This window comes from Crocodylus porosus, unplaced genomic scaffold (genome assembly GCF_001723895.1).
Source record: "Crocodylus porosus isolate Cpor-Errol unplaced genomic scaffold, CroPor_comp1, whole genome shotgun sequence".
In the NCBI taxonomy this organism is placed as follows: Eukaryota; Metazoa; Chordata; order Crocodylia; family Crocodylidae; genus Crocodylus; species Crocodylus porosus.
In genome coordinates, this window is record NW_017728909.1 from 45,965,087 (window position 1) to 45,981,064 (window position 15,978).

At 41.5% G+C, this 15,978-nt stretch overlaps 1 protein-coding gene across 1 annotated transcript in view; it reads left to right on the forward strand.

Annotated features, from left to right (window-relative positions):
* The window catches only part of HOMER1 (homer scaffolding protein 1), a 149,883-nt gene that overhangs the window by 104,735 nt on the left and 29,170 nt on the right, over positions 1-15,978 (forward strand). The window contains exon 6 of the mRNA XM_019532195.1: positions 14,266-14,422. Coding sequence (XP_019387740.1) covers positions 14,266-14,422 — 157 coding nt within the window. The remainder of the gene's footprint in view (positions 1-14,265; positions 14,423-15,978) is intronic.

A 15,978-nucleotide genomic window follows, 5' to 3' on the forward strand; every position in this document is an offset into this window, starting at 1 on the left:
AAAACTGCTGCCTTTTATGCATTTTCTCTGGCCCTCCCCCAGAGCACTGGGATTGGAAGAGACCTCAAAGAATGCTGACAGGTCACTGGCCAGCCACACATGTCAGTCATGAAAGCACTCCTTCCCCCTCTCCCCCTCCCTCCCCTTACTTTCCTTTTTTTTCCCCGCCCACAGGGAATGTAGTGCTGTTAATATTTGACTTCTAGTATTTGATTCAACAGCTATTCGACCCGCTGCTATTTGACTCAACTTTCAGTTTTCAGGATCGAATATGTCGAATCAAATATTAAATCGAAGCTTTGCACAGCCCTAGAATCCAGTAAGACTACTTTTGCAGATAGTATCCAGTTAATCACAATAATAGGAGGGAAATAATCAGTAGCCAATATGATGATCAGTAGCCTATATCACACTTCTTAATTTTTTTTCTGTAACTGTCATTTTTCAGAATATTCTTTCTCCTTTTCATATCTGCCTCTTGCTTTATATTCTTCTTCTTAAATTCTTCAAGTATGTCCATGCTGTATCCCATTCCTGGGAGCTCAGAAACTTTTTAAAGCTGTTTGGGACACTGTGTATACCCTTTGCAAGGGCACTCAAGCTGAAGTAACCCAACCATGGCTCACTTCATTCTTGTTGTGGTGCCAGGATGGAGCATGCTGATTATCTAGCTTACTGCTTTTTCTTGCTCATCAAACATACTATGAGTTTGGGTCTTGTATAAAACTCCGCTTTCTTGTTTTCAACTTCGATTTGGATGTTCAAAAAAGGAAGAGAAGAATTGGACGGGACACCCCAGATGGTCCCTCGTGCACTGGGGATGCAGCCCAGCAAAGTAAATTCACTGGGTAATGGGTACACCACAAAAATGTCTAAGAAGAGATACGTTTGTGACCCTAGCCATTCATCATCTCGTGTAGTAGATCTGTGGCTAAAATCTGCAAGTAAAAGTCTAATAGTCTGAGAAGACATAGAACTGCATATGAACACCTTAAAGCTCAGATCCTCCAGGTACATGTGTGGCTTTTCTTTCCCTCCTACAGTGCACTAGTACTGTAGATATCAGCAAATTTTGTATTGGCTTTGCATTACATAAACAAGTAAGGAGACACCTCTTCCTCTGATTCTGCAGAGAAACATTTAAGTTTTGGGGGAAAAACATTATCAGTATGGCATAGGAGAACTCTGTCAGGAGTTATCAGCGTTGGTGGATTTCCTTTGTAGGCAGTCTGTCACCAGCCACACCTGGTCACTTAAGAAATTTATCACCAAGTCAGTATTCCAGCAGCTTGGAATTCCCCTGAGACCTGTTTCTCACTAGGAACAATGCCAAGTACCCAAGATTCAGTTCCAGAGAAGGTGGCATGGGATTATTACTACAAATCTACTTTCTTCAGTGGAATTAAGATTTCCTTTATGCCTTTCCACTAATTTTGATAATTCAGGGCAATTAGGAAATCCAGACAAAATCAGACCATGTATCCTGTCCTAAGCTCCATACTGACTGAAGTACTTCTACCCCACAGACCTGTAATTGATGTCATCGTGACCCAGTCCCAGACTGTCTAGATTAGCAGTTGTAAAACTAGGGTCAAGTACTTCATCCAGACCCACATTTGCTGCCTCTGATGAATTGGAAGTTTGCTGATAGAACACTGGCAAGAAACTGCTATCTTACATCAGACAGTATCCAAATGTCTCAGAGACATATTGCAAAGTTATCCCCAAGTAGACACCATCTTCCAGCTGGGTCTTTCACTTCATCCATCTAAAATGTATGACATTCCCACTGAGCCTCTTCCAGAACTGCTTCATTTACAATATTTTATCTCCAAATAGTATTTCTGATTTCTGTCACCCCTGCTGGAAAAAGTTAACAAGCTTCTGTATCTTATTCTTTAAGGATGTAATCAAGGGTGAAGGGTGGAGCCGTGTTGGTCTAAGGACACAAGTAGACGAGGTTTCTTGCGTAAATCTAATATCTTTTATTAGATAAACTCAAATAGTTGGAAAAATTCTTCTTTGCAAGCTTTTGGGTACAAATACCCTTCATTAGGCAGAGGAAGCACCTGCAGAAGGAAGAGCACAGACCAACTGCAGACACTTTCTCTGCCTGATGAAGGGTATTTGTACCCAGAAGCTTACAAAGAAGAATTTTTCCAGCTATTTGAGTTTATCTAATAAAAGATATCGAATTGATCCAAATAACCTTGTCTGCTTAAAGATGTAATGACACTGAGACATCATGCAAAATTAATTCCCTGGGTGGCTTTGGAGTTCTTCTTGAACCAAATAGGTACCTCGCCTGTGTTCTTCTGAAGCTGTCTTCTGTAGAGGGGAGGAGAAGCTCCACTCTGGAGTTCTTTAACAGGACGACATCATTCAGAATGCCTTCTCCTGCTCCCCTCACCCCAGTATATGTATGGCTAAAGGTAGCTACTACAAGAGCCGTACTGTTTCACTGCTAGTACCATCAAAATAGACAACACATTGCGCCTCAGTATTACCAGCTGATTGCTTCTCTTTTACTAACTTTTGTTACATCCAACAAAACTCAAGAAATAGCCTTTACCTGCTTCGAAAACATCCCAGTATCTAATCTACAGAGTGGCTACATGGAGCAATACTCTCACATTTGTCAATCATTATGTACTGCAGTTAGCTGCTTGATCTGATGCCAAGTTCAAGAGAGCAGTACTCTAATCTCTACCCAGGTGATGCAGCTGTTGTTCTTTAGTCCCACCATTCTAAGGTTTACTACTTGCCAGTCACCTATTGTAGGATCTTTAATGACACATATTTGTTGCTTGGCCTGAAGTAACTGAGATGATACTGAATCTTTTGAGATGGTGTAGGCAGCACAGCCTAATATCTATTCCTCATTGTTTAAGCATGTCTACACGACATCCTGGCGAGTGTTGCTCTTAAGCCTGCCCCACCCATGTGGTCCTACACAAACAGATAGCAATGCTGTTTTGTCAGTGACTTGTTTAAATTATAACTCTGATGTCCAACAAGGATGAGGACAGGTTCATTGTTAATTGATCATAGTTCCTTAAAGGAAAAAAAAATTACAAAGGTATACACTGATATGAAAGCAAGTAATCAAAGTGATGACATTTAGCAGTTGCTTATGAAGGTCATAGATGTTAGAGGTTGGAAAAGACCTATTGCACTGAATCCCCACTTTGAAAATACAAAATAAATTCACTACACTTGATCTACACCAAAAGCCAAAGAAAATATCATGTAGCTTTCTAATGGAGGTTTGAATTCTTTTCTTCTGTCAGGTGTTTATGATCCTAGAGGCAAATGAGATTGTAAAAATGGTTTCACGTACAGTTATAAGCATCTATAAATCTGTAAAACATCTTTCCTCTCTGCCATGCTACTAGTTCCTCCTAGTAGTGCTCATATATTATTATTATCCGCTACATAGTCTGTTTTTCCCTTTGTCTGTAGCTTTTTTATTATATCATTCCAAAGCCATTACAACAGTTAGTCCCGAAAAGTCTTTGTTGTAGTCCAGGGCTGTCCAACTTCTAAGCAGGTGGGGGCCACATATCCTGCAGCCTGCACCAGTGGGGGTCACAGACCCCTGGACTGTGCAAAACATTGATTCTCCCCTTTTCTCCCTTCCTTTCCAGTGCATCGTGTGTCTCTGTGGGCACCACCCCATCACAGCTGCACCCCATGGCTCTGGCCTCACCCTGAGTTTTCTGAGCTGTGCTGCTCAATATCACACCATGCCATGCTGCACCAACCCCTGGTGCAACACACACGAGCTGTATGAGGGAGAGGAAGCCTGAAAACTTCAGCTGCTGTTGCACCCAGAACAGTGGGAGGAGGGGTGGCTGGGTGGGAGGCTAGGTCCTGCAGCTTGACCCCTTGTGGGCTACATGTGGTCTGTCAGTGGCAACTTGGACAGCACTGATTTAAAATAACCCTTTAAGGGTAAGTGCAAGTGAAGCAATCATAGCCATGTCAAAGGACACTGATATAAGCTGTTACGATGCACCTATTATAGCTGCATGGAGTGATACAAGTTAATAAATCACTCTGGTTTTAACCCTGCTTTATTCAGGGGTAGGGCAATTTAACTGACCTAGGATGATAGGAAGGTAGGGCTGGAAGGGACATCATGAGTTCATCTTGTCCAACCCCCTGTTCAAAGCTGGATTATCCCTGATTGAAGCATCCCATCCAGGTGTCTATCTTACCTGTTCTTGAAAACTTCCAGGGATGGAAATTCCATAATTTCTTTAGGTAGCCTGTTCCAATGTTTGACCAGCCTTAGAGTGAGAAAGCTCTTCCTAACCTGCAGCCTAAATTTTCTGTGCTGCATCTTGCCGCCATTGCTCCTAGGTCCTGTCGCCCTGTGGCCACAGAGAAAAAGTTATCTCTATTCTCTGTATAATTACTCTTCGTGTATTTGAAGGCTTATCAAATCCTCCATCAGACTTCTCTTCTCCAGACTAAATAACTAGTTCTTTCAGGCTTTCCTCATAAGTCTTGCTTGACAGACCCCTAACCATTTTTGTTGTCTGATGGGTTCTTTTCAATCTGTCCATGTCCTTCTTCAAAACTGGGCACAGTGCTCCAGATGAAGCCTCCCCAATGCTGAATACAGCAAAATAATCACTTCTCTTGATTTGAAACTGACACTTCTGCTAACACAATGCAGCAGGCTTTTGGCTTTTTTTTTGCAAAAAGAGCACACTGTTGACTCATTCAGCTTACTGTCCACTATAACCCACAGGTCTTTCTCTGCAATATGGTAGCCTAGCCAGTCATCCCCCAGTCTGTATTCATGTATACAATTAATCCATCCCAGGTATAAGATTTTTCATTTGTCCTTGTTGAATCTCATCTGATCAACTGCAGACCATTTTTCCAGTCTATCCAGGTCATTCTGGATCCTAACCATACCCTCCAGAGTGTTTGCAACTCCACCCAACATGGTGACATCTGCAGATTTGCTAAGTGTGTGCTTATTCCCATTATCTAAATCATTAATGTTGAAGATATTGAACAATACTGGACCTAGGACAGACCTCTGGGAACCACACTTAGTAGACATTGAGCCATTGAAGACTACTAACTGAATATGATGATCTAGCCAGTTACGAATACACCTTACAGAACTTTCATCTAGTTTGTACTTCCTTAACTTGTTAATAAGAATGTTGTGGGAGACAATGTCAAAAGCCTTGCTAAAGGCAAGGTATGCCATGTCCACTGCTCTCCCTTTATCCACAGAGCCTGTCTTTTTATCATAGAAGGAAATCAGATTGATCAGGCGTTACTTGCTCCAGTGTCTTTAGTTCAAAATAAAGCTCCTGCTCTCTGATCAAGACTATTTGACCTACAGCCAGTTTTTCAGAACACATTTTCCCCTCTTAGCAGTTTTTAGATTCTTGTCACCTAATTTTATTCCAGTTTTAATTCTCGTCCTGTTTTAATCTCCCCCCCACTCCTCATTTTTCTAAGGAAAACAGATGTTTGGCCTTCGCTCCATTGCTTGTGCACAGTGAATGAGGCTTCATTTTTGCCTTCACATTGACCATACTGTTCTGTCTACTCTTGGTATGGCTTCCTCTAAACTCCTGTCCTTAATACAGTGGGATGATGCCTGCCACTAATGGTCATGCCAAGTCTTCTACAGCTAGACAGGAGTTTCACATCCCTGGATGTTGACTATACTCTGATCATTTTCAGAAGTCCCCTTCCAGTGAGCCTAGGCCTAGAGATAGATTGAGGGAAGATCCCCAACTTGGGATTCCTCAAGGAAGGCCTTGTCTTCTTTTCACCTGAGACTTTGGGGCCAGGAAGTATTCTTGGTGCAGAACTCCAGGCACCAATAACTGGTTTGGGAAATCCCACTTCAGTACCACCGAGACATAAAAACCAGTGCCTCAGGCACTTTTTGATATTTCTACCAGCATCAAACCGGCACTACATTTGCAGTCTAGCAGCATCTTCCCCACAGTACCAAGAATTGCAACATCAGCACCCATGTTTCCCCTGAAACACAGTGAAATTTATTTCATTTACATGTAAAATGAAGGTGAATCAATAAACTTTGGAGCAGTTTCAGCCAGAGTCAACTGCTCCCAGGCTCAGCGTCTATACATATGCCTAGGACAGCTGCACTTTGAACTGGGGCAGAGCAGCCCCAGGCTGACAGGGGGGCTGGGGGAATCAGCCCCAGGCTCTAGGTGGCAGTGTCAGGCAGCAGAGGGGCTGGCCGGAGCGTGAGGGTCAGGCAGGAGTCTGGCTTCCAGCTGGCTAGAGTGACTGGGCACAATTTTTGCCTGCTGGTCCCTGTGTACACACATGTTTGACTGCATATAATGACTCCACCGTAAGACAGTAGTGTCAGGTAGCACTTATGGCAGAGTTAATTAGTTTACTGCACCCTAATTCCAGTGCATGTGTAGACTATGATGCTTTACTACAGAGGTAATTTGTCTGCTCCACTGTAAAGCGCATGCATAGATGCACACGGTATGACTGAACACCTTTCTTATACTTCATTCTGCCTGACTGTTTTCAAAGGCATGAGCATTTTTCAACTGATGCTACTTCTCTTCATGGCTTCAAGTATCCTAGAGGTTCAGTTGAAACCAGAATCTCCACTGTTCTCCTCAGCCTCCCTAGCACCAATCCTTAATCAGAAGTCCTCTTCCAGTGGCCTTCCATCGCTGCCAACATCAGATCTGATTGAGGAACTATCTCAGATGCTGAATCCATCAGCTGTGGCATTTAAACTCTTCTCATCAGACTTTCTTGATTCTAAGGAGAACTCCATTTTAGACTATTCCTATCCCATAGGAGTTCCTTTGCCAAGAAGCATGGGGTGTAGGGAGCCCCAAATAGATGGCTTCTTGTGCTCCAAGGCTGTGTCCTACCATTCTAACGTGTTCCTTCTGTCTGTGGCCTCTTCATCCAGGGAAAAGTAAGGACACATCCCACTGTCTTGCATCAAAAGCCTTAGCCTTACAGACTTCTCCTACGCAACCTTCCAGCTTCCTGTATCCAGAGAAGGATGACTTCTCTGATCCAACTGTTAGGGTGAAATAATTTGCTGATCCCAGTCTTCTGCACTTTTCAGTGAATAAGAAGGCACTTTCTTCACCTTGAGCAATTTAGATGGCCCACTTTGGGGCCTTCCAGAACCTCCTGAGTTAGGTGGCTGAGGACTGCACATTCTGATGGATGATATTGGAGAACTTAAATATAGGCTTGTGGACCTTTTACAGCAGTGCCATCTGGTAAAGTAGCCATCCCAGTCATTAAAGCTATAATGGACACAACAAAGAGCACATGCTAGATGCCAGCCATTTTGCTTTTACTGCATAGAAAGTAGACAAAAGCTATCAGATCTTTTCCAGGAGTGTGGAATTTTTCCTTATGCATCTCACACCTTGATCTTTAATTGTAGCAGCTGACAAAAATAACCAGTTCTAGAGTCCCTGAAAGGATAAAATGCTTCAGGGATTGGAGTAATTGGAATGAAAATCACTATCCTTCATTTTGAGGAAGCAAATTAATAAGTGTTTTGGTCTAGTACAATTTTGTTTGCAGCCTTCATGGATAAGCCTCTGCCCAACTCTCACAAGGGATTTGTTGCACTGGTCAGAGATCCATCTAGTGGCTAAAATCTCAATACTGGTGATGTTTGGATGTAGCAGACATGTGTCATGCTCTGTAGCTTTGGCTATCATGATGAAGCAGTTGTTCTAGTTCCAGAGCTCAGGCTTTCCTGGGGAAGTACAGAACTCTGTTGAAAAATTTCCACTGGAATTGTCAGAGCATTTCAACTCCAAAACCAGCATGGCTATGCATACCCTGAAAGGATGCATTTCTACTTTCTCATTGTTTATAGATCTGCTTGTGCTGTAGGGAAAACACAAGCAATACTTCTCCTGATCAGTGACTCTTTTTTACACAGCCTGCCTATGCCCCACCTTTCATGTATTGGCCTCATGAGCCCCTGAAGAAATGCCACCTCTTCTACAGAAGCAAACCACCATTTGCACCTGCAACTTTGTCTCAGTTCTCTTCACACAGTAGACAGAACCTTTGGAGGGACAGTCAGGAGATGCTGTCTACCACTAAGGGAGGGTTTCCTGTTCCTTTCCCTGATCCTGTGAGACAGCTTGATTCATTCCAGGCATGGCCTAGATTACTACACCAGTGCTCTCAGACAACATCAAAGCTAGCTGCACCATCTAGTTCAGCACTGTGCCTATCCTGATTTCCCCCTTCTCTGTATCTTTTCAAGGAGCTTTTTTGCAATTTTTGCTATGACAAGAGGTCTCCTCCCTTATAGTTAAGAAACCTGAAAAGAGGTTTTGCAACAGTATCAAGGAAATGTATTCTATTACAGTTAATTTATGATGACTTAATTGAAAAGAAAGAAAATGGCGTCCCATTACAGTCTTTAGGTTAGCATCTCACAACTTTCAGAATATATATTTCAGATAATCAACCCACCTTTGTGCAGAAAATATCTGCAGTTCATCATGTACCAGGACCATAGCCAATACAAGCTCTTACCAGACAGCTGAGAGTCTTCACCAAGGTCTTCATAATGGTGGCAGCACACCTCAGCAGGAGCAACATCACAGTATATCCATGCCTAGATAACTGGCTGGTGAAAGGTAGTTCTTACTAGCAAGTAGCAGGACATCCATCAATGACATCATGCATTTGTTTTCACTGAGACTTGAAATAAATGCACAGGCTTGAATATGGTCCCAATACAGAGACTTGGATAGAAGCCTCATAAGGAGATAAGCACCTTGGGTGATACCATCTTGAGAACCTGGTCCACTTAGCCAGATAGGTTTGTCTACTGGAGTCTTCCTTGCTATGAATTAGTATACTTCTACCAGGATACAAGCCTTTTCTATCTCTGAGGACTATCTAGCATCGAGATCATGAGGTGAAGGATGTGCTGGACCTGGTGAAATGTTCTTCTCACTCCACACCATCACCCACTGACTCCATCATGGGAGAACAGCTCTTGGAGTAATGGCAGAGTTCTGGGACTCTATGAAAACACATGAAAAGTCCAGAAACTAGAAAGACTTTGGTCAGACTGGGGCCAGTAGGATCACCATTCAGCATCCTGGCTGACCTGGCACAGCATTTGCAAAACCAGCTGGAGGTAAGAAGGCATTTGACAGTTCTTCAAGTCATGGGGTGATGGAGACATTGGACAACGAGCTCAAGCTGAAACCTTTCTTGGAACAGAAAACCTGGCTTTTTGTTTTTGCAGGAGGCGAAAGGGTCAGTTTTTAGATTATCACAGTCCTGTAGGATAGAGTTCTTGACTTCCCACTTCTAGTTCATGAGAGTATGCCTACTAAGACTCTGACTCAGTATTCTGAAGGCCTGGGAAATGCACTGTCAATAGATGTATTTGGTAGCAGATGCACCAGTTCCAGGGGTTGACCACTTCCTTGCACATGGGTGAAGATCTCATGCTACCTTCTCTGTTAACATATAGTGCATTGTAATTGCATTCTTCATTATGATCTGCACATATAGCCTTGAGATATGATGAAGGAACACCTGGCAGTCTGTATGCACTGTCCTGAGCCCCAAGGGAGATCAGAAGCCATGCAGTTGGAGATCATTCACCCTAACACGCAGGACTTCTGTCACAATCATCAGTGATGGGTGGGATGGAAGCAAAGGGACCCACCAGGCAAGGGAGAACCAAGCCAGGAGAGGATTTATATGGGCCACTCTAGGCACACTACCAGCCAGAGGTTACCTCTCCCAGATTCCTGGTTGTGGCAGATGCCATCACACAAAAGGAGACAAGTCTGACAAGCACAATTTGCCTGCTCATCTTGGGCTATATGGTGTCTCCCATATAAATGACACTGCATGCCAGAGCATACTTCAGATGGAAGCTGTCCATCTATTCTCAGAAAAGCACAGCAATTTCCCAGAGACTGTCCAAATAGGCTTCTTTCTTCATCAAGGTTTGTAATAAGATTGCCAAGATGGATCCACCAATGAACTACAGTTCATTCCTACACAGCCCAAGTGTTATTGATGGCCTCTTTTCTGAATATCTTTATTCAATATATATACAAAAGGCAGTCACTTAGAGCCCTACTAAGCATTGTGAGGCCTGTGTTTGAATAAGGAGTCCTCCAGTCACTTTTTGCCTAGGACTCTGAAATTTACCTCCCGATGATCTTGGCACAGCATTAGAGTTCCCTACAATAGTGTGCATATGAACAAGCCCATGAAGAAAAAGATAACTTATATTGCATTAAGTGGAGTTCTTTGAGAGATACCATCCACATGCATCCTACATAAACTGCTCTTCTTCTTCCCTTCTTCCCCTTGGGATTCTGCAGTTAGGAGGAAATTAATAAGCAGGAACTACATAATGCTGATGGGTATGGACCCACCCACAAATCAGAGTAGGGTGGCTGCAGAGACAAAAAAGATCTGAGCTAAAGGACAAGCATACACAGAATATGTATGCAGACAGTATATTGAAGAACTCTAGTTACTATAAGTAACTTACCTATTTTATAGGAGATCTGGAATTTCAGCCTCCAGGTATGTTTTCATTTTAGTCAGCAAGTATTCAGTTCCAGTTTGCTTTACTTATAGATCTGGCCTTCTTGTGTTTTTTGGTAGCTTATTTGACAGTTTTACTCTTCCATGGATGCTATTGTTAAACGGTGCTTCCTGGCAGCATTAGCAGTTATGACCACTTTACATTATCAGCTTAAATGTTTCCTGAATTTTTACCACCCTATTGGAAAACATAGTTGAGCTCTGTGCAAGGTCCCATAGGGAATTTAGTGATAGAATGCCATCGTGACTATAATAAAACTGTCCTGTAGTTGAATAAAGTAATTTGCCACTGGAAGGATGTGTCTGTTTTAATCAGGTCCTTACTCTGTCATATATTTAAGCTCAAATATGTTCCAATGGATGTCTGAAAGAAAATGAATATCAAACGAAAACCATATTGCCATATTAAGATAGAGGATGTGGAATTTCATTAGAGAAAACTACAAATGTAAAAATAGTTGTGAAGTTATTTTATATCATCAAAAACAAAACTAGATCCTCCAAGGAAATGTGGTTTGTTTTTTTTAGTTCATGCATCTATTGAAAATCACAGAAAAAACAGTAAAATGCCTTATTAAAATACTAGTTTATATTGCATACAGTATACAGTAAAATTTTGCATTAAAATAATTATGTTCACATTGTCTATATATGTTAAATGCCTAAAAAATTATTTAAAATAATATTGATGCAGTCCTGTTGAAAGTTACTCTTCAAAATACAGTGGGAATTCTAGCAACATCTAAATATTTTGTAGCTGCAACACTTAATCGAATTGATGCTAAGTTTAATGTTTTAGAAAACAACTACTTCAGGGTTATTTCATGTAAACATTTCAGTTGTAACACAATAGTTCAAGACTTTTTTGGCAAGGCAATGAAGGGTTTGCACAAAAGTACAAGGTATAATAAACATAGTAGAAATTACACTTACATCATTAAGTACAATAGCTGGAATCTACATTCTGTGAACTTAACTATCTGTAAGTTTACTTCATCTTAAAACGGGAACTTAAAAGTTAAATATATCTGTTACTTATGCTGCATTCATTTTAAATATGAAGTAATCACAACAGTCTTTAAGGACCCTGTAAATCCTTTTTCTGAATAAAACTTTCACATGCACTGAAAGCATAAGAATAACATATTGTACATATATTTTTTCATAATGAGGAAAGGACGTTGAGACCCCACTCACATTGACATATTTAAATAATTATATGCATGTGACTAGTCTTGTTAAATTCAATGGAACTACTCATGCACATAAAATTACTTACGTGGATATGTGTTTGTAAGGTCAGGACCTGCAGGAAGAAATGTGCATATGATTAATGTAATTAGTAATACTTATTAAACATGAATGAGCTGGCTTCCTTAAGCGTGTCCTTAGCAGATTTTGCTCATCTGTCATGCTGCCGTGACTGTAAAGAAAATCTGACCATCATTTATTTCTCTTTCCTTCCCTCCAAAAATGAGTCACAACCTTTCTTTTGTGATAGTGTAAACATTTTTAAGTGATAAGATTCTACCTAAATGAGTCTTGAAATGCTATGATAGAGGGTTTGGTTTTCTTTTTTTAACTTGCATTCCAGTATCAAAGGGAAGATTATTCTTTTAAAAGAAAAAAAGCTATTTACCTTTTGGAGGGAGGGAGTCTGCTATAGTGAAAGAGGTGGTTTTTAAGTTAAAGTGTAGTTCATGAGTTATGCTGACGATGTTTGCGTTAAACTGCTGGTTGATTTGAAATGTAACATCAATCTTAAGAAATTGTCCTCTAACTCATCTGTAAAGTTTGCTCGCTGCAGTATAAACTGAACACATGAGAATGGGATACACAAAGAAAAGCCAGGGGGCAAAATGGCAACCCAGAATGAGTTAATATACACAGTTCAAATTATACATAAACTCACAGATAAAACCTCTTTTGCCTAGGGTTAGAGAACATCTATTTCTAAATCTTCCCTGAATTCCTGTCTTAAAAAGGCAGAATGCCTAACAGTATTCACAGAGAAAGATAGATACTTTTTGGTCCATGTCTTTGATATGAACTATTAGTGCCTATTTTTTATAATGCCCACAGAATGTAAGAATAAACATATTACCATATACAGTAATACAGTTTTTATTCATTAATACATGTCTGCAATGTCTTCTTTTCTTTATGTGTAGTGCTTATAAGTGTAGGGATTGTGCGTAATGCCTGCTTGATCAGTCCTTGTGGCTGAAACTCTCTAATTCTCCAAGGAACAGTTACTGCAAGGCAAGGACTGTTTATTTACAGTGGCCTGCCAATATAACTCCATGAAATGTCGGAGCCGGAAATCCCCAGGCCTTTTCTGTTTTAAATCTCGTCGCTGGCAAAATTGTGATCATGACGACAATGTTTGTTAGGGAAGTTCAAAGTAACTTGCTTGGGAGTGTTGATTGTTGGTAGCTTAAATTATTTAGGGCTTTCTTTGGTCTTGAATTATTCCTGAACTATAAATATTGAAATTAACCAAGCTAAGCTGTGGTTCCAGACCACTCCATTCATTCTCTGAAATCATGGGCTCCTACACACATGCAGGGAGCCTGCTCTGACACACTGGAAATCCAGCATGTTGGAACAGATTTGATTAATCGAGTCTGTTGGAGCATGGAAATTGACGTGCTCCGGCAGCCTTGCACATCCCGTGTATCAGCGTTATGTGGATCTCTGCACTGACAAAATGGTAGCAGGGCACTTTGAAATAAAACACATTTGATGAGCTGTAGTTTAAAGTGCCCCACCACCATTTTTTCAGTGTGGGGACAGGTGGCAACACTGATAAATATGACACACAGGTGCTTTTAATTAGTGCGGCTCACTAATTAAAGTGCCCGGCGCCATGTCTGGGAAGACATGTAAAAAAACCCAGTATGTTGAATTAATCTTTTTCTTAGGATATAATAATTTATAATGAAAAAGCTATAAAATCATTTTACAATACGTATATAAACCATAAGGATTTTTTATTATGTAGTTAAAATCACTGCAGCTACTTTGTGGGTTTCAGTATCTGTCTAAATATACTCAAGTATACTATGGGGGGCTGTTTTTCTACAATGAAATGTTTATTTTAAGAAATCTATCTTTTAGTTATTTGAGTGTTTGATATTTGAACTGTTTGGGTGCATCTACGCGTCACCGTGCTTTAGTACTTCCTTTTGGAAGTACTAATTTGGAAGTACTAAACCACAGTGCTGTAACAGCCCGTACTGTACCATGTGTGTGGCACATGGTTAGTTTTCACTGTTACTTCATCGTAGCAGCAAGCTAAAATGGGGGAGCGCGCTGCTACGGCAAAATAGCTGCCAATCATATGTAGACTCATATGATTGCTATGCTGCTGTAGCATGTCATACGGCAACATAGCATGCCACTACAGCAAGGTAAGGTGATGTATAGATGCGCTCTTTGAGTAACTAAGCCAGCTTGCATAACTACTGTAGGAGAATCTAAATTAAGAGATCCTTTTAGTGGAGAAAGTTTATTAAGAAGTCCTTTTGATGGTGTATATTTTGAACATTTAAAAAAAACCACTTTAACAGTGAAGATCCAAAAAAAATTGAGGATGATGCTGTAATGATACCGTACAGTATTATGATGCTTGTTAATCTATGTTTCTAGTTCGACAATCAGCAAGCATTGGGAGGCAGAACTGGCCACTCTCAAGGGTAACAATGCCAAGCTCACAGCAGCTCTGCTGGAGTCCACTGCCAATGTAAAACAATGGAAACAACAGCTTGCTGCATATCAGGAGGAAGCAGAACGTCTTCATAAGCGGGTGAGTCCATGCAAACCTCTAATGGTCCTTGAAATCCACCAGATTGAGGTGTTAATGGATATATTTGATCATTTTGAAGTAAATCAAACATAGAGTTTATGCATTCTCTAAAGGATTGTTGGGCCATATTGCATCTGCCAAACTACGCAAGCTTTAAAGCGATCTCAGAAATTTCCCTTAGGGATTTATTTAAAACTATGAGATGGGGCTAAGTGTTCTGCAACATGGAAGTCTTTAATAAGAAATGTCACTTTCACACTGATGAAGGGATGTGTAGCACTTGAAGGATACAATCCGGATTCATATAATTTCCATGGGGCTGACATGTGCAGCTCTCTGGTTTAACTCGTGGCACTTCACAGTAATTGCCAGTTAGACTAACCCTCCTGACCCAACAGACATTCACTGTTGCTTTGGGAGGGTGGAGGATCAAGCTCCAATTTGGAGCCAATCCAGCCAAGGAGCTGCAGGCACAGCTTCTCTCCCCCAGTCCTCCCCCCTCCCTCCCAGCTCCAGTGCTGTCTGCACAATAGGACAGGGGGAGAGGGCAGGGAAGGGAGGTTGGGCTGGACTTTTGTCCAGCTTGCACTGGAGTGCGGGTGGGGGATGTCCCAGCCGCCTGTGGAGAGTTTAGACTGAGAGTATGGTCGGGGGTAGAAAGGTAAGAAAGATGTATTGACTTAACAAAAACACAACTACGCATAGTAACAAGGCAAACGATGACAGACAAAAGCAATTTGTGTCAGGAACTTATCAGCAGTCCCTCTGATGCCTGATACACAGCAAGTCCTCTCCACAAAGTTCAGCGAGGTCAGGTGTCCCCGAGCAACGCTGTCCAAGGGGTACTGGGAAGGACCCTGGAATGCAGTTCTTGGGCTCCTCGAGGTCCACGGGCACTCTGATCCAGGCAAGAGCTAACTAATCCTTTTCATAGAGCTGCATCTTCCTTCTGAATGGTTTCCAAATATTCCAGCTAATTTATAGCTTCTGAAGGACACTGATAATGTACGACCACTTAGATTCCTTTTTCTTCAACTGTCCTTAGACTGACCAATAGCAGTACAAGCCTTGCATTTTTTTGATAAGGTAATTTTAACTGCGCCACAGGGCTTTATTACTTCTAGGTTTTGCTAAATTTACTAGGCCTTACTTTATACAAGGCCTCACTGCATCTTAAATTTTAATTAGGCTTTTAGCAACAACATATAGCTTAATATCTAAACAAATACAGAAAAACACTTGGTCTAATCTTCATAGAGCCTTCAGCAAGCACCTTTATCTCACAGACATACTTTTCAGCTGCCACAGGGGACTTCCCCGAGGTGAGGGACTCCAATCCATCCAACCCCCTCTAGCTCAGGCTGGGCAAAGCTCAGCCTGAGCTCCCTCCCCTCCCTTCTCCCCCCTTCCTATTGTGCAGCTAGCACTGGGGGTAGAGCTGGGCTGCATCAGCCCAGCTGCCCAATCAAACACAAGTTATTGAAGACACTCCACTTTGGAACACCTTCATTTGAACCCTCATATAATGAGAGTTAAGTTGTCACACAATTGGGGAC